The sequence below is a fragment of the Sebastes fasciatus genome, chromosome 6 (genome assembly GCF_043250625.1).
Source record: "Sebastes fasciatus isolate fSebFas1 chromosome 6, fSebFas1.pri, whole genome shotgun sequence".
NCBI classification, from domain to species: Eukaryota; Metazoa; Chordata; class Actinopteri; order Perciformes; family Sebastidae; genus Sebastes; species Sebastes fasciatus.
Genome location: NC_133800.1, coordinates 17,576,666 through 17,600,892, shown reverse-complemented (window position 1 = coordinate 17,600,892; position 24,227 = coordinate 17,576,666). Strand labels below are relative to the sequence as shown.

Genomic DNA, 24,227 nt, shown 5'->3' with positions numbered 1-24,227 from the left:
ACAGTATATAATATATACTGTTTATTACATCTGAGTAGTAATAATGATCATGATATTGCAATTCATGAATGAATATGGCTTCCTGAATCCTATTACATTCAGCAGCAACTGAGTATAATTCATCTGTAAGCATCTGTAGCCTTTCATAAAACTGTGCTGTTGTTGTTTCTGTCCTTAGTTTGGTCTCTCTGGCTCTCCGTAGAGAGGTGGAGTAGAGTCACGTGGTCACAGATTGTGATTGCGGAGTTCCTAGAAGAAAAACAAAACAAATGCCAGCTGACCAGCAGCAGACGAGGCTACCGCCGCCTGCATCTCCATTAGACGTGTTGAAATCTTATTCTGATCATGTGAGCAACAATACGGACAGCTTAAAGCAGCTGGTGAATCTCTTACTAGAGAGAAAGACAGCGTAACGACGCGTTAGCTTATCATATCTTCGCCTCGGTGTGGCTCAGTTTAATCAGCAGGAAACTGGTTTCGTTTTCCTGAAAATGTATTCTCTGTTTACTCTAAGAGCCATGCTAGTTGTTGCCTCGCTGTCCTCCGACAGTGACTTTGCTCTACGGGACATACAAAAGTGTTTTGTTTACAACCCGTGACAGTGTTTATCTTTGCCAACACAGCCAGCCACAGCCAGCTGCTTGTCACAAGGACAGACCTCACCAGCTAGACAGCTATTACAGCTAATGGTGGCTTGTTTGTGTGGATCCAGCTTAACATATGAGCATCGTTTCCTCCAGGAGACATCTCAGTCAGCTGTGTGTCTGTGTGATCTGAGCTGATGTGAGCAGACACTAAAGATGGAGGCTGTAAGACCTAAGAAGACCAAGGCAAAAACCAGTGGAAAAACTCAGGTGATTATTAACAAGTCCTTCATTTCTTCTTCTTCTTTTGAGGTCACACAGGTGGAGAGCCTCTTCTAGCAAGTGCTGTGTCTTGAGGCAGGACAGGAATCCCCAGTCTCCTCCACAAACACACTCCTTCTCAGTTCTCACAACTATTGACTATTAGAGTAACCAATCCAACATACTTTTATGTCTTTAAAAATTGGGAGGAAACCTGCAAAACATGGACACTATTGATATTAAATGACAGAGCTAATCACTGTGACACTGTGCTGAGACATCATACTTTCTTATTTTTGCCACATCCATCATAATATGTGTGCTTTAGTCACACACCCTTTGTCACATGTAGAAATCTACAGCAATACCAGGTACGGTCTGTGTGGTCGTTGGTTTTATTACACTCCTTGCGAGACGTTTGATTCTCCTAAAATGGAAACAATGCACTCCTCCATCCTTTTCTCGTTGGGTCAAAGAGGTTATGTATTTCTTAAAACTAGAAAAAATTAAATACACGCTGAAAGGTTCCTCTCAAACCTTTGTTAAGATATGGAGGCCCTTTTGGATTTTTATGACCCTCTGCAGGAACCCCCTTGACGAAGAGTAGAGTGGAAAACATGAATGTCATATTACAGTAGTGTGCAGCCCCCCCCCCTACCCCTCCCCTCTTTATTTTGTTCTCTCTTTATATATTTATTTATTTTCTTTTTCTCTTTTTCTAAGTTATTTTCCAAATTATTTTTCCCCCTGTCTTTTGTTTATTGTATATCTTTCCTTCATGCACCTAAATGTATTCTGTAACCTGTGATCCTCTGGGTGGGTAGGGAGGGGGATAGGGATAGGGATGGGAATTTGGACTTAACTTTGTAAACAGATCTGATGAATGATATCTATTTTGTTTGACTTATACATGTTTTGTATCTGTTATTTTTGTGGGATAAGATCTTTGAAAATCAATAAATCATATTTACAAAAAAAAAAAGGAATCTACAGCAAGATTTTATTTTCTCTGATTTTTTTTCTGTTTTGTGTTTTCAGCTGGCCAGGAAGCAGAAGCAGGTAGAGGAAGACAAAAGAGCCACAGCTCCCTCACCTGTCTGTGATGAAGCCTCTGGCTTCACCGATATCCCCCTCAGTTTGCCATATCAGGAGCCAGTGGAGGAGCAGCAGGACCCTGTTCAGCCCTCTGACACCACAGCACAGCCATCAGATCTGCCCTCTGAGAAACAACAGACCTCCTCATCACATTCTTTATCTGCGTCAGTGTTAACTAAGACTTTACAGTCGACGTCACAGATTACAGTGCATCTGACAGAGACAGAAAAGGAGGAAGAGGAGGAGGATGGTGGAGTGGCAGCTCACGGGGCTGAGCTTAAAGTTGCAGCACAGCCCACTGAGTTGGGAAAAGACACACAGTCGTGGAATCAGCCTGGTGCTTCAACTCAGTTTCAGATCCAAAATGCCCCGAGTGCCCCTGCATTGTACCCCTCTCTCCCTACACTGGAGGAGGGCTCCGTGATACACCTCTGTGAGGGAGCTGTGAAAAATAGGGAGAAGGGACCTGCAGTGCTGGCGCTTCCTGAGCAGGAATCTTCCCCTCCGAGTTTGGAGCCTATGGAGTCTGCAGCTGAACTTTCTAGGAGCAAACTCTACCCAGAATTACCCAAGACAGCTCCAGAAATCCTGGTAATCTCACCAAGAGATAACATTAAGTTAGATGATAGACTATATCATTTTCTAATGCAATTGCACATGAATTCATCATTTCAGCAGATTTGAAATGTCTGTACATTCTACTGAAATTTCACACTATATTTATTAACATGATAATAGCTAAGTGTTTTGTGGTTATTGTATTGTGATGATACAGGTTGAATTTATGTTTCCTGCTTTTAAAATCGCTGTAGTTTATTAAACTGTTCTAGCTGAGTGGACAACAATAATTGCCTCTGCCTGTTTGGTCATGGTATCCACATTCTAAGTGTATTAGAGTTGCCCCTCTTCACTTCCTCTTGTTGTATCAGAGCATTATTCAGCCCATTCCACTGTACTGTACCACCTACTCCTTTTAACATGTTAACCAACACAGCTGCCAGGATAATTGGTCTCTCCACACCCAACCTCGCAGAGCTAAACAATAAAGTCATTGCACGCATCGCTACATCAATAGAACAGAACATCACACACCCACTCAGCCATCACCTCACCAAGCAAAATATTGTGGTATTTTATTTTGTCAATATTGCCCAGATCCAGATAATAGCATAGTTATTATGTGACAGAAATCATTGTGTATTAACATGTAAGATAACCTCTCTCACCTCGTGTTTTTCTAATGCAGCCGTTCTCACTGGAGGAGCTGAATGCGTGGGAGCCCGGCGGAGGTTTACGAGCTTGGTTAGAGGGTGTTGAAGTGTGTGCAGCCCAGTTCTGTGATCTAGCCCGGCAGGAGAACCATGAACTGACCGAACTGCTGCAGAACTACTGGCGCTGTCGTAGACAGCTGACCCAGTCACACACACAGCTACACACGCAATCGTCTGACTGCAAGAGCACACAGAATCGTCTCTGGAGCTTCAGAGATGAACAGCTTACACTTCAGGTGTGGTAGTTGAAACAAAAAGCAGAAATATAGTGTGTGGGGAAAACTATTAACTCATGGTCTTCTGCTGTAATGACATTGTTCATGTAATTTCTTCCCTGCAGGGTGTGTGTGCAGATCAGTCTAAGGTGTGTGGGTACCACCGCTTCCAGCAGGCAGACTTCAGTCAGAGTGTGCTGGCGGAACTGAGGAGACTGTTTGAAGCTCGCAGTGAGCTGCTCCATCAGAAGGTGGCGCTACATGCGTACACTGCTCTGCTGTCACGCCTCCAGGTGGAATCATACTTGTATCGTCTACTAAAAGGTGAGGGACATAACATGCCTGTTACTAACATGCCTGTTACAAACATGCCTCTCATGCATTATACCACCATAAAGTACACAAGTACCTACATCAGCTTTTTGTTTGTTTCTGTTATCAGATTGTTCTGGCAGCCAAACACAATCTTGTTCTCTGCAACCCTTGAAAGAGGCCATCAGTGTCCTGTTTAGCTTCACTCGTAGAGTCCTGGATGACACACAGTTCCAGACAGACATCCATCACTGGCTGGACCGATTGGTACACAAACACAAACACTGTACCACTTTTCTTACTCCATGTACCATTGGTCGAGCTGTTTTGTTGTTGTGTTTCCTCACATGGTTCTGGTCCACTCTCCAGGTGGCAGTCCTGCTGCATGTTGGAGGGTCAGGAGAGCATTTGTACCTGCTGGGCCATCTTCTGTGCTGTTCTGCTGGCGTTGGCAAGTGGGCTGCCTCCTTCCTTCAGGTTAGTTAGGGACACCGGCTTTCATTTATTGTTGTCATATCAATGGTTGTACATACTGACTAGAGTTGTCTTGCCAATTTCTGCCTCAGATCCAAGTTTGGGGGAACACCTCTGGAGTGCAGCACTTTATGCAAGCTCTGGCCGTCCTAATGTCACCTGCAAGGTAAATATCGGAGCCCCATTAGCAATTACTCTGTCTTGACCACTGACTGTGCACACTCCGCTTTATGTCTTTGGTTTTCCATGAGAGTCCAGGTCATGATTTCAGGGTCTAACAACCTCACATCTCTAAACAGTGGCTTCTGTGTTTTAACTCAGACACCGTGCAGAGTTTCTGGGACATCTGAAGCCATGTGAGAGCCAGAGCTCAGCAGCTTCTGGACCTGAGTCTGGCAACTGGACACTAGTGGATGAAGGAGGAGAGGAGGTATGTGTAGAGAGGCAATGACTGCATTTTGAGAAAAGAAACAAAACTACATTACAGTTTGACAACAAAGAATTATCTAAAGCTAAGTTCATATATAGGACAATTTCCGGTGTGTGTGTATATATCGGATGGAAAAATGGGGGGGAAACGCTGTTAATAAAGATAAAAAGCTAATATTACTTTATCTTTGCTTGCATGGGGAAATAAGTAGAAACCCTGAGTTATAATAGAGTTGATTTTATTTATCTGGTAAAAACAGTATCCCTTTTGTTTTCCTTCACCGATTGTGGTGTTGTTATGTTATAAAGTACCCAGTCTGCATGTCTCTAAAGAAAAGGATGTGTCACTGACTGAGATTTATAGATGATGAATTCATAAATCAGAATGTTCTGCTCTTTTTTGTTCTGATCTGTTGAGTCATATTTAAAGCTGTTGCAAAAAAGGTGCCAAATGAACACCTTTGACCATTTAAATATCAGTCTGCTGGCTTTAAACACCGACTGCTGCCAGTACTAATGTGTTGCTTAGGAACCACCTTCCAGAAACACTATTTTGCAAAACAGGAACATTTTAAGATACTGTAATTTATTTATGACATATTATTGTTAAACTTTCACATTGTTTTATTTTTTATATAATAGTCATTATATGTTGTTACCATTTTATATTAAAAAAAATAAGCTGCCTCCACTTTGCATCCCGCCTTAAAAAACTGTTGGCAGCGTAAACAGGTGTAAACTAATATTATATAATATTATTAATATAATATATATTGTTATTTTCTGTGTGCAGTATGTGGTCATTTAGCCTCTAACTGCCCTTCTCTGTGTTTAGGATGAGGACCCAGAGAGCAGCTGGCTGTTGCTCTGTGAGGAGGATCTGATCTCCCTGCTGACCCAGTTCCCGTTCCAGCAGCTATATTCACGCATGCTGGGGATGAGCAAGCAAGGTCAGGGAGTCTGTCTGTCTGTCTGTTGGTTTGTATCACTCACTATATGAACTAACACACCACTCTCCTTCCAGGTGTGTATGAACCCCAGGCCTGTTCCAGTCAGAAGATGATGCGTGTTTTTGGTTTTGCCTCCTCGCTCATCGAAATTCTCGCTCTTGGACTCCAAACCTACAACAGGGCGCGATACAGACAGCTGGTTAAACGAATAGGGCACATCATACGGTCAGTGCACCAGTAATATAAAGTAAAACTATACATATAATGTACATAACATTAAATATTCAAAATGTTGTCTTCTCTCTTTTTCCTCAGAATGACAGTGTGTTATGTCAGCGATCACTGGGCCCAGTATGTGAGTGTTACCGGTGCTGGTGGATCCAGCTCTCAAACACACTCTATGTCTTTGGACAAACTACAGTTGGAATATGACAATCTCTTCCTCAGAGCTGTTTTACATGTACTCAGAAACAAAAGGTGAGGAAATGGCCTCAAGTTAACTGCATTTATTTTTTCCTTTTTCTACTTAATTCACATTTCTTTTCTGTGGTCGTCTCTTACAGGTTGGGTATTTGGTTGTTTATGTCTGAGATGCCATATGGGACTCTGTCCAGCTCCATGCTGTGGAGGGTCCTTTATGTTATGCAGTGTGCAGAGACAGCAGGACTGGAAACACTCGGCACTGCTAATGACACACGCTCCTGCATTCAGGCTCTTAGAGGTACCAGTATACGTTCCTCAGCTGCACAAAATATTATATTTTCTTCATCTTTTTCTTCGTGCTACATATTCAAAGCTAAAAATATCTGAAACAGGTTTTTTTAAAGTTTTTAAAAAGTTAAAAAAAAAAAATTGAACTACTTAAACTCAATTTCTAATACAGTTTGTACATCTATGCATTGGGATTTGGATCTGGAAAACTAGGTTCAAAAACATTGGTTGTATTATTCTTCTCAGTCTGATGTTGACAGTTTGATTGTATGTGTCTGTTACAGACCCAGAGCACCAGGAGAAGTTTGAGCACTGGCTGTGTCAAGTGAACAGCTCTGATGGCATCTCCCTCCTCACCGCTCTAGCACACATGGCCACGCCGACTCAGCACTCTGACCCCGCATTCATCACAACCATAACTATGCTGATGTACCAGGTATGAAAAGGAGATGCAGAGGGTAAATGCTAGAAGAGGCATGTATAGAACAAAGAGTAGAGTAATTTAGATGTCGAACAAAGCTACTGCATTACTCCGAGACTATATATACTGTAGACTACATGAAATAAAACACTTTTAGAGCACCAAAGGTAACCAATATGAAAATAGGAGGATAGCATAGAAACATATAACTCTGGTAAAATATGCATTACCCTGGTCCCCTGGTTAGAAAACATACAGCACCTATCTTGTTCTTTGACATCTCTTTTCTTATTTTTGCTCAAGGTGTCTTATGTGAGTGTGTCTACCAGAGAAACTTACTCTAAGGTGGGGAGGGAGTTGCTGGCTGCCATAGCAACAGCCCATCCCTACGTTATCTCCGTGCTCCTGGAGAGACTGAGAGAGACCATACAAACTGTGGGAATGGTTGGTAACTGCATGTAGTTCACTACATTGAGAGGAAAATATCTAATTTGTCATTCAGCTAGAACTCACGACTTTTTGTTTTGTCTGTGTACATGTGTGTTAATGTGTGTGTTAGGTGGCGCTGTACTTGTGTAAAGAGCTGCCTCTGAGTCTGTGGCGGCCGCAGCCAGAGGAGATCTGTGTGATCGGAGCGTGGCTGCTCCAGCATCCTCTGTCTGCTGTGGAGAACCGGCTGGCTTGCGTCATACTGGAGGGTCTGAACTGGGGTTACACACAGGTAATCACTGGTACATTAAACATGATGTGTGTCCAGATATCTTGAGGACAATTGAGGGTTTGTAGTTAAACCTGTTTCCTCTTGCAGGATGGCTCCTTGGCCTTGTCGTCATCTCTCCACAGTGAAGTGGCTCTGCTGGTGGCTGAAGCCTACCAAAAGTACCTTACTGACAAACCGTACAGTGGCCTCATATCGGAGGGAATCAAACAGGTGACACATCCACTCTGCTCACAGATGTTTAGTGTGAACCACCGTGGCTTGTTTTTCCATCTGTCTCTCTCTTAACCTCCTCCCTTCAGGTGTCTTACCTCGCCAGTGTCCTTCGTTTGGGCGTATCCCCTGAAGCGTCTTTTAGTCAGTGGGCTTGGCAACTGTTGCTAAGGCTGAAGCTCCATGGCAATGCCCAGAACCCTAAAGGAGCCTGGTCGGTCCCTGCTTTGGCGTCCAACCCACCTCCAGAGCTTACACACTCTCCCAGCATGCACTCCGTTATCAGGGCTGTAAAAGCAGGCATCCCTATTGGGTGCTACCTTTCCATTGCCATGACAACAGTGGGACATAGGTTTGTACTCACTCACACAGTGCCTGATACTTATGGTTGATTTATACATAGAATTTGAATTAAGTTCATCTCCTGTGTTTTTTCTAGTCTGGAAAACTTTTGCACTGATGGAGTCGGGTTGTTGAAGAATCTGATCCAATCTCGCCACCTGAGAGCTGCTGTTCATCTACTGGACAACATTTTACCCCCAACCTATCCTCTCAGCTTCTACCTGCTCAACAACGCTCAGTAAGAATGATATATCTTTCACATACACAGCCCATAAACGATATTTATTGTAGCAGCTACTGTATCTCCCAACACTTATTCTCGCCTCTACTGTCGTCCCTCTGTTTATTGCAGGTTTGTAAGTTGCATCCAGATGTTCTTGCAGTACGACAGCGTGTGTCCTCAAGGTGTGACACAGCAGGTCACTCACCGGGTCGCACCGCTCCTCACAGGAACCAACTATGGAGACAATGTCCGACTGTTGAACAGTGTCATTCAGGTTTGTCACTACAAGCTTTTATTATTATGTATTTCAGGTCTTCTGCCATCACATAAATTATTAACATCCAGGATTCTTATAATGGTTTGTAAAAAGGTGGAAAATGACCATAAGAATTAGTAGGTTTGGAAGAAATTGAAAAAACAGACTGCAAAGTCTTCACTTTATGTATGTATGTAGGTGTCAGTAATATCATAAGCCAGTAATCAAAAGGAAAAGCATTGAAATTTTACTTGGAAATTATGCTAGTACGGTGTGCACAAAATAAACTGCATAATATAGATATAGGTTTTAATCTCTGAACATTTCCCCAAGATTAGTAAAATAAAAATACAGAAAAGATAGCTCAATTTTGAAAATGAGTATACGTTCTTTTAGCCAATAAATTTTTTCAAAAAAGTACATGTAGAATAGAAGAGAATAGAATATATCTTTATTGTCCACCAGGGTGGAAATTTGTCTTTGGCTCACCAAGCACAAGAAACAACAACATAAAAAGCAGACAAGCAGTCAGTAAAACACATAGACAAGGTCATATGACACATTTAAACAGTTCATATTGATGTCTGTGGCTTAAATCTTCTCAGTCACTTTGTTGAGTTAAGAATATTGAGGCCACTTGGGATGAAGGACTTCTTTAGTTGCCAGAGGGACTCTACAGCGCCTCCCGGAGCTCAAACTGGCTGAAGAGAATAAGGGAGCTATCGGCCAGGATACTCCTCACTTCTTTCCTTGTGTATAAATATTTGTGTTTTATCTTCCAGAGCCATGTGGTGGAGAGCTCACAGCCCGGCCGTGTCGGTGCTGCAGCGGTGCTGGAGTTTTGGGTTGGGATTTTGACTCAGCAGAACCTGTGGTACCGGGATAAAACAGTCCTGTTCCTCATGGATCAGATCTGCTATTCAGCGTTCACACGCCATCAGGAGGAATGTGTGCAGAAACTTCTGTACCAACAGCATAAGGTATTTACTCAGTCCTGTTAGAGGTTTGTATTATTTAGGGACTCTTTAGGTCTCACAGGTACAGATGCTGAATTTAGCACAGCAAACTGCCTTCAGTAACATTTCACAGATAAATATTACATAAACTTTTAATGGATCGCAAATTACAGTAAGAGCAAGAGCTTGGTGGTTGGTAAGCTGAACAATCACCTTTAACCCAGTAAGCTTTAAATGTTAGCGTTGGGAAAGCAGCATCTGATTCATTCACACTGTCATAAAACTGATCCTGTATCATTACTGAGTTTATTCTGAAAGTGTAAAATAGCATGCCAACTAGGAGTCACCAGTAAATGTTTTTCCATCAAGAAAACTCCAGGGAGCTAGCAGCACTGAATAAGTACAGTGACACCAACAATGGCTCTTCCTTTTTTTAAATCAATTTTCATTCCTCATGCAGAATGCCTTGGGTTACCATGGAGATCGGGGTCTGCTCTCCTCTCTGGTTGGCTGGATTGCTGGAAATGCCACACCCTCATTCATAGAGGGCCAATCCCTGAGTTCGGAGGTAAGGGTCTCCAAAGCACCAACAGTACATGCACCTACTCTTGTACATACTCATATTAGTAAAGTTCTCAGTCCTGACAGATGTTGTCTGTGTGTTTGTAGGTTTGGTTCGCCTGGCTGGTGCTGAACATGGAGGGCGTGTTTGAGGAGGATTCTCAGCTGAGACGCTGTGTTGAACATGAGCTCCTGTCAGAGCCCACCATTTCCCCAGATCAAGCCTTAAAGGTATACAGACACGTACACACAAAGTTATACATTTGTTGAGGTGGAAATATCAGGGGCCAGTTGCATAAACTTAGTTTAATACTAGTCTTAGGTCTTAGATTGTCAGGTTAGACTCGTCTAGTTAAGCCTCTCTGTTGCATAAATATCAAGACTTGATAAGACCACCATTTTTTTCTCTTCCTTGAAGTGTCTTATTTCACCCATAATGCATTGGGTGACAGGCTATCCAAGTGAGTCTTACATTAGTCACTCATAGTGAAGCTTTATGCAACAGGAAAACGTAAATGTCTATAGCAAGTCTGACTTAAAGTTATTTAAGACAAAGACTAGGTCTATTTTTATGCAACCGACCCCAGGATTGCTGTTATTTATGTTAAGCGTTCAGTATCACCTCACACTGAGAAGTTACAAGATGTTTCACAATACAGGACACAGTAAGTGGAGGACAACATGTTGCACAATTTTGAATTACATTTGACTAAATAGAAACCGAGCACTTGCAAAGCCAAAGGGCAGTGGCATGGTAGTGAGTGTTCTGGTCTACTGCTGGTTCATAATCCTAAGTGCTGCTGTATGTAGATGGTGTTAACAGTGTGTCTGTCTGTCTGAGCCAGAAGGCGCAGCAGAGGATGAAGCTGCCGGTAGCACCATCTCTGCAGCGGCTGCAGGTTTACCGCTGGGCGTCTCAGGCCTTAGCCACGCCTCTTGACCACCCGCTCCTTCCCCTGGTCTGGCAGAAGTTCCTACAGCTATACCTCAGACAACCAGGACCTGACTATGGGTACGATTTACACACACGGTACTATCCCTAGCCAGAGAAACCAGGAATTGGAATCCTTGTGACGGTACCATGTCTCTATGTGTCGTCCACCAGGCTGGTTGCAGAAGGATGTATCGGCCACAGGTTCTTCCAGGCCTCCTCTCAGGCTGCTTTACTCAGAGACCTGAGACAGAGAATACAGGAGGTGTCTGACTTCCACCATGCTGCCAGCCAAGCCCTCAGGGTGCCCCCACCGCACACCCCTTCATCAGACAGCCAGGGCGACGACAGCCCCGACAATCCCCGTCCCCCTTACCTCACTTCCCCTCAGCTACACACAGAGCTGGTCAGGTAGATGTTTTATGTGTGTACTCAAACATATTCCTGTTGTTAGTATTAGCAGCCATTAGTGTGTTAACAGGCTCTCAGATCTACGCTGATTGTTTGCCTACAGGTTGTTTGGCGTATTTGCTGTGTGGTTGGATGATGAGACTCTGCAGAAGCAGGGAGTATACCTTCCCTCTCTTCCTCCCGAGTATGAACCACACAGACTGGCACAGGTCATGCAGCAGCAGCAGGTGGGTTTATCTTTAAGTGTGTTTACATGTATGAATGAAAAACGTGTGGTACAGTAGTTGTAACAGGTTAGTCAAATCTCATTGTGGAGTGTTAAATCATGTACTGTAGCGGTTGAATTTGTCATGTTTTGCTGTAGGAACTGTGGCTGGAGTTTATGGACCAGGAGCGTCTGCAGTATGACGAGAGAGAGGTTCTGTCTCTGTGGGAAAAGGTGCAGGATGAGCCAGTCTTCTTGCTGGCCCAAAACCCCGGCTTCACTGACTACACCAGCCTCAACAATGGTACAGGGCCAAAATTGATACTGTGAACCATTTTGAACTCCCTCAGTAGTTACTAGTTTTAATTTTGTGTCTCTCTGTGTGCAGCAAGGGAGCGTATCCTGTCCAACCTGCAGAAGCATCCAGTTCCCCGTCCGGCTCCAGAGCTGCAGCAGCAGAAGACTCCAGTAGCTCAAGTCCCCACCAGCTGCCTCACTGACTCTAAAGCTGCTGCTGAACTGCTGCGGCAGGACCTCAGAATCCTGCAGGACCAGGCCAGGTACATAAAAACATTTCCACATCATCAGTGGCGCACAGTGCACGCATGCATACACAGAAAATGTGCTCAGTCATTTGTACTCATACAAACACCACACGTCAAAACATATTCAAAGCTACGCACTTATTACGAAATATTTGTTCACCTTGGTGTCAGGATTGCAGTGGCACGCGAAGCACAGCAGGTGGCGATGGAGCAGGAGCTACTGGAGGGCCTTCCTCTACTGTATAAGAACCAACCAGAGCAAGTCACCATGGCCCTAGAGTGTAAAGGGAAGAGCGGGCAGCCGTGCCAGGGACCCGCAAATATCACTGTCACAGTACGACCGCTGAAACCACATACTAGCCACATTTTTGTACATTTTATGATTTCTTTGCCGTGATATATTAACATGTTTGTGTGTGGTCCCGTAAATGTGTAGTGTGAGCGTGTCCAGAGACAGGAGGCGGTGCAAACTCAGATAGCATCACTGCGCAGGGACGTCAAGAAGCTTCAAGCTGACGCCATGGCTTCTCCACCTCAAAGCCTGGCCCAGGCTGCTGTCCACACTGAGAACTTTATCACGTCAGTAGAAACACATGCTGCTACTAAAAACAATAAATATTTAGTTTGGGAAGAAAATTCATTGTTTTTTTAAAAATTAAAATAAGGATGTTTTGACTAATGCATTTTGTATGTGCTCAGGGCTCTGGTGAATATGTACAAGGCACAGAAATCACCAGCAGTGCAGCATGTTGGCGTGTCTGCCTTCTACCAGGTGGTCTCCTTCGTGTGTGAAGACACGCTGAGACATCCCCCAACACGGCAGTACTTCTCCTCGTGTGTGGAGATACTGGGACAGGTGCGCGTCCACACTCACATAGCAGTACAACATTTATATCAGGCATTGTTTAACTATAAAGTTAAACTGAGATAAAGTTATCTAAGATTGTTAACCCTACTTGAATCAGAAACGCCGCTGCTTAGGGATTAAATAGGACAGTGTGATTGGTAAAAGGGGCAGGTTCACGCTCTCGTTACACTTCTTAATTGAATAAAACGTGCTTGAATTGAGTGCCATTGTACTCTTGTTTTGTGTCCAGGTGTTCATCCAGGGCAATGCAGAGGAATGTGGTCGTGTCCTGAAGACAATTCTGGAGCAGAGGCGTCTTTGCCCACTCATTTCCCCCTTCTTCACTCCCAATTCAGCACCCAATCAGCTTGTCTTCCTATACCAAGATGTGGTGACGTCCTTACACCTCGACAGTGCTGATGTCATTTTCATGCTATTAACAAAGGTTGGTTTAGACACAAATGCAACACAGTGAAGAAATATGATATACTGTACATCTAAAGCAGTCCAGTTCCACTAACCGCGTCTGCCTCTCCCCATCTAGTTTGATTTGTCCCAGTGGCTGAACGAAGCCCATCCTGTGTTTTCGGAGAGAACCCGTTTGCTGGAGTTGGTCCACGGAGCGCTCTGCGTCTGCGGCCGAGACCCAGAGCCTGAACTTCTCACACCTTTTCACCTTTTCACCAAACACTGGACCTGGATTTTACGCCACCATTTCCCTGATCACTACAGTGACTGCCTGCGTCTGCTTATGACCAGTAAGTGTGTGTGTATCTGTGTGAGTCAAGTAAATATTAACAGATACGGCCTTGTGGCTTTATCTGTTAATTGAGTCATCATTTACTCAATCAAATCATCAAATGCAGGTTTTTTTTGGGTTTGTTTTTTTTAAAATCTTCCCCACACAGTTGCCCACAAAACATCTCATGAAAGGTTAGACCACATTAGACTACGCACTGCCTAGCAAAGACTTGCATGAATAGCAGCTTTTCATTTTTGGTCAGTTATTTTATGTTACAGATCGGCTGGTAATGCATTAGAGGCAAGGACTGTTTTAGTCCTCTTGTCGCTCATTCAAGTGATTCATCAAAACACATTCATCCTTCTGAAAGTATGCCTCCTACTCATCTTCCCACCAACAAAAGATAGAATTAATTAATTAACACGACTAAAGTTAGCTGAATCATTCCATCAAGCTTCTGAATCAGACATTAGTTTAAAAAGATGTCTACACAGAGTTTAGGCCCCCATGAGATGAAATGATTCCAAATGAAGCCACAAAAGATAAAATATAGTATTTTTATTTCAAGAATATTGGATTTAGGTGTTTGATTTGCAATTTCTTCAACAAACGAAGGCGTTTCTTAACTTCACCAGGCTCCTCAAACCAGTTGCTGAGTCCAGAGTGCTGGAAGGTGACTCTGCGAGTGCTGGGCTGCTTACCTCCGTCCCGCAATACCAAGAGCAAAGCTGAACAAGCACTCAGCACCACCGATGTCTCCGGCCGTGCTGTCGGACCCCCAGCTTCTCCCTACAGATCCCTCATCAGCCTCTCCCCTCAGCAGGTAACTAATGTTGCTGTTGTTGTTATCTGTTATCTGTCTCATTAAATTATATGCTGCTTAAACATTCATTATTAATCCAACCGCGCTGTGCGTTTTTATTGGTTTCCATCAGGTGGATGAGACCGTTGAGTGGCTGAGTGACTACTTCCTTCGGAGTCGTCTCAGTAAGCCAGACCTCCGCAGTTTCGGCCTCTACTCAGCCTGGACTCCCTACATCAGTGATGTTGTTTCCTTCTGGGACCATCTGATCGGTTGTCTAATCAGCGTGCATCTCAGCAGCTGCGCCAGGGACTCAATGGGCAGCGGCAAAATAATGAAAGGTAACTGCCAAATGTCAGCACATGTTGAGGACCGCAATGCTTAAGATCATTCATACAATTCAGCTGATTTGTGCATGTGCTTTATCTGTCAGTTTGGAAGTGAAATGTATCTTGCTCTCTCACAGCTCTGCAGGACCTGCACAGTAAGATTGTGAAGTTATTTAAGCCTTGGATCTTTCCTCTGGACACTGATGATGGCGGGTAAGCAGCATGGCACACCCTCAGCTCTCGGGCTCTTACTGGTTTTAGATGGTGAGGGATTGTTGTTAGTGATGTGAGCACAGACAGAGCAGACTGCAGAGAGGGCAGCAGATCAAAAATATTCACATTCCACAAGTTTTTTCAGACGTAATCTTTGCCTCTTTTTGTGGGTGGATAGCAGATGATTATGGAGAGTGATCCAACAGTGGGATTTTTTTTTTTTAAATCTCTGAAGCACGCCATACATTACACAAAATAAACCACAACCACGACACCGTTCAGAGAGAAAAGACCATATTAGATGTTTACCTCTGAGTTATAAGTCAGCGATGACACAATGAAGTCTCTCATGTGGCCAGAGTTTTGTACTGTTATTCTCACGGTCGATACGTAGAGGGAGCAGTTTAGTGCTTTCCAGGAAAATAAAAATGGAAAAGCGAAAAGAATGTCAATATCAGTGTCTCTTTGTCTCAGTAACCTCAAGTGCTACCCCTGGCTGGAGACAGACGCTAGTGCGGCAGAACGCCTGGTTGTCCTGTACGCTCAACTCACCGACACACTGCATCACAAGTTCAGAGGTTGGTACCCAGCAGTCCTGTCTTCACACGAGTGAGTCTTTAAGTGCTGCTACTCTTTGTTGTCTCTACTGTTAAACTTACTTTTATTGTGTGTGTATGTTTCAGATCGTCTGCTCCCCGGCCAGAGAGGTGCCCTGTGGCTGTGTATGATGCAGTACTGTGAGAGCTGCACCTCTCCCCGTACACCTGAGTACCTTCTCTACCTGTACCACACACACCTTCGCAGCCTGCCATGGAGACACCTGCACCCCGACACCCAGCTAATGGAGCAGCTCTTCAATGTGAGACACTCTACCCTCCGACTGCCGACCCCAATGACCCCCCAACACTGCACACTGGCCTAGCCATGCATGTCACAGGGGAGCTTGTTAATTTGAGACCTCGGCCCTTGGCCCCTCGCTCCTCCTATTATTAGCCTGACTTCTCTGTTCCTGGAAACGAGCTCCTGTCTCTCAAGACCCACATGGATCTGTAGAGGCTGCTGTAGAAGCTGCACAGATTAAAAATATAAAGTCATTATAAAACAAAAATCAAATCCCAAATTGTGATGATCATATTTGCTTATCCATGAATGCCAAAAAATGAGATGCATTTATTTATAGTTAGGATATTCTGATTACTTTCAAGATAACTGGATTAGCAATTTAGCCATGAATGTGTAGCTTACATTAAGTAGGAGTCAAACAAATAATAACATATTCTGCCAGTTGAGATCCAAGAGGTTTGAGTGGTTTGTACTTCTGTGTTTTGTCAGAGTGGATTTTTGATTATTTTCTCTCCTTCCTGGGCCTGCAGGTGGAGAGAGGAAGTCCCAAGAGCTGCTTCCTCTTTCTGGGAGAAGTGTTATGTGAAGTCAACTGGGTCAGCGTCCTAAGTGACCAATTACAAACGCCCCCCACCTCGACCACATACCCAACTCTACCGGACACGGCTACCAAGAAGGAGTCACACGCCATGTTGGTCTATCTACTATACATGCTAGTTTTTCTGGCAAAGGAGGAACAAATCCTGAGTCAACCGGTAAATCCAGAATATTTAGGTTTCCCATCACACTCAGACCTTTTGTCCCTTCTTCATTCATTCTTCATTTATTTCCTCCTCACCCTCCAGGACTCCCCTCTGCTCAGTCTACTGGTCCAATCCACCTCTCTGCCCTGGCACCAACTGGACCTGTCCTCATACCAGGGCATTCTGGGATATGTCGGCACCCACTACCCGCCCTCCTTTCTGCTCAGTGGTGATTCTGCTCCTCAGCTGCTGCTGAAATCCCTGCGCAGTGCTGCTGGGCTCCACCCCTGCCCTAATGAAACTCCACACAGGGTGAGACAATACAAACCTGTTCGTTTTACAGGTCAAATCCCAGATTTATTAAACCATTATTAACCTCTTAAGGTCTAGACTTAATTATAGCTCCAGTACATTAAAGTTTAATCTCTGTATGTAGTAGGACGCAGCCCAGTCAAGGTTTCAAGCCCAGAAACGTATGACAGAACATACTCACTGATGATTTAGTATGCATGCAGTCTATCAGACATTTTTAATAAAGTGGGCACTAAAATAATTCATAATGAATAAAAACTTACACTTAACAGTTGAGATTTCATGAGAGTCAATTTACAAGTTGAATGGAGATACTAGATCCAGTTTGACTGTCGTTGAACAGCTGTATTACACAGAGGAGCCCTAATGTTGGAGAATATATAAGAATTAATGCATCGACACTGCCCCGGGCAGATACATCTTGTGTGAAAGTGGGAGGATTGGAACATCCGTATTAAATTTAGACTTAAACAATTCAGTTTTCTCGCTGCCAGCTCTGCGTCACTCAGCCAAATTACATAAACGTAACACTTAAATCCTTACAGTTGCTGTTGACGTAGAGAGCAGCAGAAGGCAGTTTTATACAACACTCGATAATGTTCCAAAGTAGACGGATTTTGGCAAAAGGCACTTCCAAGCTGTACTGTACACAGGACCGCTCTTAGATCCAGCAATGTATCAACTCCATCCCTAAAAATAGCCTCGCTGTCAAACATACTGTAGGCCTTAGTGATTACAGCAAAGATATGCAGGAAAAGATGTGGAAATAAGATTCATTCATACCAACATCAAAAAAAGAAACTTACTGGTAATTCATGTATTTCATTGGTAAAGTTGACACATTTTCCTTCAAGGTTTCTTTTTGGAGAAGATAAACTGCATGTAAACCAGTAATAATAAATAAATGAGGTTATACTTGAATATTAATTGAGAGAATCCAAATGATATCTAAATTTTACTTTGACATTGATCTATTTCAGGGGGCAGGAGCTCTTAGTTTGGGGACATATACTCTGAATATCTTTCATAATGTGTGTAATATATTCAAAATGAAAAAGTAATGCATATATTCCTGTATCTATTTCTGTATAGCATCAATCCAAACAAACAGCACTAAAATCTGTCTGTGTTACTGTCCATCTGTCAGGAGGAGACACTGAAGGCTGGAGCTTATGTGTGCTGGTGTGTGCAGTCGTTGGTGACTCTGGAGCAAGGAGGCAGCATCATCCTCAGCAGCCTGGAGGCTCAGCTGGAGTCACTTCTGGAGAGCGTCGTCACATTCAACCCGCCAGGCGAGTCGCCCTCACCGCCTTCCTCAACAAACATTATCAATCAGTAATAAATTCTTTCATCATCACTTCATCCTTTTTTCCCTCTACAGAGACGGGTTTGGAGCAGAGGCACATGGCGTTCTGCAGTCTGTTCAGTGATGCTCTGGCGTTGCTGAATGGAGTTGGCGTCTCGACGGGCGAGGCGCTCGCTGCTCACGTCATCACCTGGCTGGACAGGAAGGGGAGGGGCTTTCCTATTCTGCCTCTTCTCACGGCTTGTTCCCGCTGTCTCGCGTCAGTGCGGCACATGACGCGGATCATGGAGGCGAGCATTACAGCGTACTTCAACCACGGTAACCAAAGTACTTTTTTTGGGAAAGCTTGTACAGTTTACGGCTCACGGTTACAGTAAGGGGAAAGCTCTAAAGCGTTCTCCTCTAGTAGATATCTCTGTCCTGTGCACATATGAGTATGCTGTACATAAACTTACATAAGACTGTCTTACATAAGATAGACCTTGAAGTCCAGGGTTTTTGTTTGATTGATTTACCGCCAGTCCTCTCCTCATACATGTCGTTCACATGTTTTTTTTTCCCACTGCCTGTATTTTTATCTCAGCTGAGGAGGAGTCTGTAGGTTGGGGTCCTGTGTTGGCATCGCTGCAGGTGCCTGAGCTCACAGTGGATGACTTCCTCTCTGAGAGCCAATCGGGGGGCAGCTTCCTGACGCTCTATGCCTTCATCCTGCAGCGCCTCAACTCTGAATACACAGCAGCCAATGAGAGGAGGACTCTGGCTCTAATCAACACATGGACCAATCAGGTCTTCCCCAGGTTTGACCCCCTTCACTCTCTCATTTGGTTTGCTTGTTATGGCTTTTTAAAAGTCCATTTAGCACGTCAGCGTGTGTGCTTTTGTGTGTCCAGTGGTCCAGGTGATGAAGCCAAGCTGTTTCTTTGGTGGCACAAAGCGCTGAGTCTGTCAGCGGAGCAGCTGAAGCCGCAGGCCGGCCAGACTGAAGTGTCAGGAGTCGTCATGGGTCTGTTGAGGTTGCAAACCAGGCTGCTTCAGCTGGGAGAAGAGAGACAGAACTCTGGCTTGTTAGGAGCTATCGGCCTGGGGAAGAGGTCTCCTGTTTCTAATAGGTAAGCCCACATGCATTTTAATAGTTAATGAAAACAATTAGAGGAACCAGGTAGAGTGAAATGTTAAAGGGATAGTTTGGGTGTTTTGAAGTGGGGTTATATAAGGTACTTATCCATAGTCAGTGTATTACCTACAGTAGATTACGGTTGGCACATCCCCAGTTTGGAGAAACAAAAAGGAGTTACCACACGGAAGCAAAGCAATGTTCTGCTGTGGACGGGGTTAACAGCAAAACGTACTGTAGCCACCTAAAAAAAATCAATGTCAGTTTAAGTGTACTCTATATTTAGAATATTTTCATTGCTTTACCTGGCCCTCAGACAGCTATACGGTGTACGTTTCTGACAGGGAACTGAAGCTGTTATATCCATCTATGCTCTTGCCAAAGCAAAGGGACTCCATTGGACAAAAAGCAATTTTACCTTGCAGAACATGGGGTTTGCTGGTCTACTGCTGCCTCGATCGGTTAGTTTCTGCGAGGTAAAATTACTGGGGTTTTTTTCCAATGCAGTCTGATTGCTCTGGCGAGAGCATACGTAGATAACGGCTTCTGTTCCTCATACGAAATATAGACTGTATAGCTGTCCCACGGCAAGGTAAACCAGCAAATATATTCTAAATATAGCGTACACTTAGACTGATATTGATCTTTTTTAGGTGAACCTTTCCTCGTCCATAGCAGTACATTGCTTCCATGCAGTAACTCCTATCTGCTCCTCCAACCTGGGGGCGGGCCGACTGTCGTCTACTGTAGGTGTAATACAATGACTATGGCTAAGTACCTCAAACAGCCCCACTTCAAAACACCCAAACTATCCCCTTTAATTCATCATTGTTGACAACCACCTGTTAATGCGCGCCAACTCTACATCTAGATTCAGGGTGGTGGTACGCAGTCTGGCAGCATTCCTGTCAATCCAGGTGCCATCAGAGACCGAGCTTCGACTCCAACCCACCAGTGACCTGCAGCTCTCCGCGAAAGCACAGCAAGTATGCAACAAAAACTGCAAATACAGTGTTTACATTTTCTAGTCTGCAATTATCTCCTAAAAAGAACTTGTGTTTCTTCCTGCGGATGCAGACGTTGGGGGTGTTGGAGGCCATGCCCAGCAATAAGCAGTACGCCGAGCTAGAGGACTCTGTGAGTAAAGCTGTCCAGTTCATCCGCTACCCAGGACACTGTCTCAGAGATGGACCCCGACTGCTGGCCCTGCTAGCCAACCTCCTTTACCCTGACCTCAGATACCTACACATTATCCGTTAACCATGACTTAATGCAGGAGATCCAAGAGGACGTTTTGTCTTCAGTGACAGTGAACCTCTGTTCTGCACAGAGAAAATCTTTCTGGAGCACAATGTTTTCAAGTAGTGACACTGAATTGCTTTTGCAATTATATCAGCAAGAGGTACATGTCTCATCAGAGAGGGCTTTGTGTGACAGACACTGACTGTTCATCAGAGCTCACTGTGCATCTGTGAAAAATGCTTCTTGACTGGTAATGTTCAATGAAGATGAAGCCAGTCAGAAGCAGAAGACATGTTATGTGCTAACCTCTAATCTTTTACGCGCACTTTGCTTTCTTCTCATGTTTATGCCTTGTTGCTCTTTATATAACTTGCCTGTTGGTTTTCAACATCCGTTCTATTCTTGATTTGAGAGGAAGTTGCACATATTTATTGAAGGAGAATTCATCAATCAGGATTAAACGCTGGGCTTTAGGTGCGAGCTTCACACCTGCATGTGGAATCTAAAGTTGTAGGGTCCACAGACTATTTGGAGGAAGTTGAAGGACAGATCTAATAGGCCTATAAATTCAGTAGTACCTTCTTAAAATGGGGTACCTACCAGGAAAGCTGGTAGGAAGGGTTCAATGTCAGCTGTTAATGCTAGCATCTAGCTACAATCTCTCAATCCTAGATGCTGTACACACCCAGATGAATACAGTGTCTGCCTGTATGAAGTGATCATGTTTAGTAACAGAACATTTGCCAGTATTATGTCCAGCCAAAAGTGCTTTCCTTGTTTCTGCCAAAGAGATGTTCTTATTTTCATTTGCTCAGCTACTTAAACCTTCTTGACCATGAACTCCGGCTGTTTCATCTGTCTCTGTTGGGTACAAAAGCTGCAGCCTGAATAAGCACAGAAGACTCACTAAGCACCACTTACAAAGTCCCACACCACTCGGCTTCCTTATAAAGTAGTGAGCGCACCGTTACCGATGCCGTTGGTATTACTAAGAGACCAGGGATGTTGTATATAACTGACCTTATATAAGAAAATGTGTTGGTCATGTGAGAACAAAGACAGGTTCAGATTCATCAGTACTCCACTCTGTACTGAACATCCAACAGTTTTCACATTTTAATTACCCTTGTCAGTCTACCACTTCTGTTGCTCTGTGCCAACTCAATAAAAATCATGCTGCACTCCTGCAGCCTGAAGCTCGCCTTATTGCCTGTGTTACGTGGTGACTGTTAATGTCAAAAGTGTTTATTTTTTATGAGTCAGTGATCAGGAATGGGTCTGTTGGGCTGCTGGAGGAGGAGGGAGCTGCACAAAGGAGACATGACTATGTTCAATAAATGGAACGGAGTGTCTCACCGCTGGTGTTTACCAACTCAACTGAGTGATCGGGGACTACATGTAGTACATGGAGCCTCTGAGAGCAAGAAGACTGATCTATACTCCCTGGACAGGTCACATAACCGCTTTATGAATCAAGCTGTAAAGAGAGACAAAGAGATCAAGAGAGAGATACATTGTGCAACCTCTGCAACAAAAACTGGCCTGCAATCTGCATTCCCTGTGCATAACACTGCAGATGGTCAAACTGAAATTAAAGCTTCCTTGCCTAAGAAGCCTGTTATGACAAGCACGTTCTGTGTCTCAGTAATTTAATTGTCACCCACTTCCTGATGTTCTTTCTGTGCGAAGGTACAGCACATGTTCCCAGTTGACAAAAGAGTGTTCAGGAGTGGGTCTGTAAATTGATTCTGTGCGCTTTTTGTGTGTACACTCATCACATCCAGCGTCCTCATTTAACACCACCACGTCTGTCTGGGAGAAAACCTCTCTTCAGGCAACGGTGGTCTCTATGGTTACAGGAAGGGTAGAAGTGAGAGAGGAGGTGGAAAGGACGGGGTGTTCTGTGGCTGTGAGAGAGGAGGTGGGAGATACTTAAAGACGTTCATCGCTGCCTCTCCATCTCTTCACGCTCCGAACAGGCCTTCGGTGTGTTCTGTGAACGCCTCGTCTGTCGCCTCCCGCCATCTAACCGACCTCCTGTCCTCCCGTCTCTCGGCTCAGGTGGTGAAGTACACGGGAGCAGTCTGTATTTATGTGACAGCTTGTTCTCAGACATTAGCCTCATCCCATGTTCACTCTCTCTCACACACACACATACATATACACGTGTTCAGAGGACCCATTGCTGAGACAAGAGTATTCCTGGCAGACACATCTCTGTCTGGCAGTTTCCCATGTCACCATGGAAACCCAGCATCAGGTCAGGAATAGTTGTTCCTAGACTGTTTGAGTGCACACTCAGCAATCAGAGCAGCACGTGGTGGATCAGCTCCCCTCGGTCATCACTGGCAATTAGGCTGCAGACAGAAAACAAACACACACTGTGGATTGCAGAAATGGGGATTATATTCTCTGAAATCTGACAAGGTATGCGAGAACTTCTGAGTATGTTTATTGTAGAACCTTTGTGTACACTTGGCAGCACAGACAGGTGCAGATTTCCATCAGTGCATTGCAGTTGATTTCCACATGTCCCAGTATCTGTCACAGGCTGAACAGAGGGCCCTGCATGAACAACACTCCTCTGCTGACCAGTTGCTCTTCTGGGACAGCTGCAATCAAGTCCCTCCCTGCTGCCAAAACACACCCTCAGCTGGACACACATGGGAATGTCTCTCTCTCTATGTGCCTGCATTGTTTTCAATGTTTAGTGTGTGTGAGTACATGCATTTGTGTATTTGTGTGTCAGACAGACTCCTCCAATTGATACACCCACTTTTCTCGCACCTCCTCGACAGTCCGGTGGGGAACGATGACTCAAACTTAAATGAGTCTTTATTTTTCCCTTTCTCTCTCTCTATTTATCCATCTATCTATCTCTATTGCTCACATTGGCCAGGCAGAGCCGAAGCACTTCGTCCCGCTGAGAGTACCTACTTAACGGTAAAAGTCATCAATAATGAGTCAGACCTCCGCCGGTGGTGTATTATGTGTGATGTTTAGAGAGCCGGGTGGGCTGCTTGTTGATCTCCCTGCTGAAGTCTGGGAGACACGTTTGGCCTTCACTGTTTGTTTAGTTTGTTGCAGGAACCAAATCTCTCTGCAATGAAGACTGAGAAAGAAAAACTGAGGGAACATTTTGAAGAAGAAGTTAATAGATTGTGAAGAGGTTGGGGTTACTGTTGAAAGTATCATTGGATTACCAACAAGTCAAAGTGGGCAAATTCCCCATGCAGGGTCTCAGAACTCCAGGGGGCCCAGTAGATCCAGTCGTACAACTTCTTTCTAATATTTTAATTGAATATTTGTTTGGAAATAATCACTCCTGAAGGGTAATATCAGCTGACACGATAAGGGTCTTAAGGTGGATCCTGGAAACGGGTTCATGTTGAGGTTCATTTTGGGGTAGCAGGATGTTTCAAAGTAGATTTTTAATGCTGAAATATGTCAGCATCCCTGGGTTTGATCTTGGGGTTACTGTTGTAAATTCAGTTGGGGTGAGGTCCAGTGTTGCCAGATTGGGCTGGTTTCCGCCCCTATATGGTTACTTTTGATTAGGTTGGGCAGGGGAACGTAGCGTTGGGCTGGTAGATGAAACAAGGTGTCATTTTATGGTCAAAAACACAGATACAAAATTAAGTTAATTTAAG

General features: G+C 44.2%; 1 protein-coding gene across 2 annotated transcripts; it reads left to right on the top strand.

The window, feature by feature from the left end:
- The first annotated feature begins 194 nt into the window (after positions 1–194).
- Positions 195–22,184, top strand: epg5 (ectopic P-granules autophagy protein 5 homolog (C. elegans)). 2 transcript variants are annotated; one of them, XM_074638120.1, is made up of 46 exons: positions 195–347; positions 741–854; positions 1,884–2,531; positions 3,187–3,447; positions 3,552–3,750; positions 3,869–4,005; positions 4,108–4,215; positions 4,305–4,378; positions 4,534–4,642; positions 5,477–5,591; positions 5,666–5,816; positions 5,907–6,068; positions 6,155–6,312; positions 6,587–6,738; positions 7,027–7,167; positions 7,283–7,444; positions 7,532–7,654; positions 7,744–8,006; positions 8,094–8,234; positions 8,349–8,493; positions 9,258–9,455; positions 9,892–9,999; positions 10,101–10,223; positions 10,838–11,004; positions 11,098–11,334; positions 11,438–11,561; positions 11,699–11,843; positions 11,928–12,099; positions 12,256–12,418; positions 12,521–12,663; positions 12,784–12,940; positions 13,182–13,376; positions 13,476–13,689; positions 14,309–14,496; positions 14,609–14,816; positions 14,942–15,017; positions 15,492–15,595; positions 15,701–15,876; positions 16,391–16,615; positions 16,706–16,915; positions 18,063–18,207; positions 18,297–18,539; positions 18,805–19,018; positions 19,112–19,330; positions 20,207–20,321; positions 20,413–22,184. In XM_074638120.1, the coding sequence occupies exons 2-46, from the start codon at positions 801–803 to the stop codon at positions 20,593–20,595; spliced, it is 7,755 nt and encodes a 2,584-aa protein (XP_074494221.1). In that variant the 5' UTR covers positions 195–347; positions 741–800; the 3' UTR covers positions 20,596–22,184. The 2 variants fall into 2 exon arrangements, with proteins under 2 accessions (XP_074494221.1, XP_074494220.1); XM_074638119.1 differs by having other exon boundaries at positions 219–854.
- Positions 22,185–24,227: the final 2,043 nt, after the last annotated feature.

What these genes read in the sequence shown, in the direction of transcription:
- epg5 (XM_074638120.1), top strand. Translation starts at nt 801, where the DNA reads ATGGAGGCTGTAAGACCTAAGAAGACCAAGGCAAAAACCAGTGGAAAA. An exon ending in ATGAACAGCTTACACTTCAG is followed by an intron (nt 3,448 to 3,551) that starts GTGTGGTAGTTG and finishes TCTTCCCTGCAG; the next exon opens with GGTGTGTGTGCAGATCAGTC. An exon ending in CTGCATTCAGGCTCTTAGAG is followed by an intron (nt 6,313 to 6,586) that starts GTACCAGTATAC and finishes TGTCTGTTACAG; the next exon opens with ACCCAGAGCACCAGGAGAAG.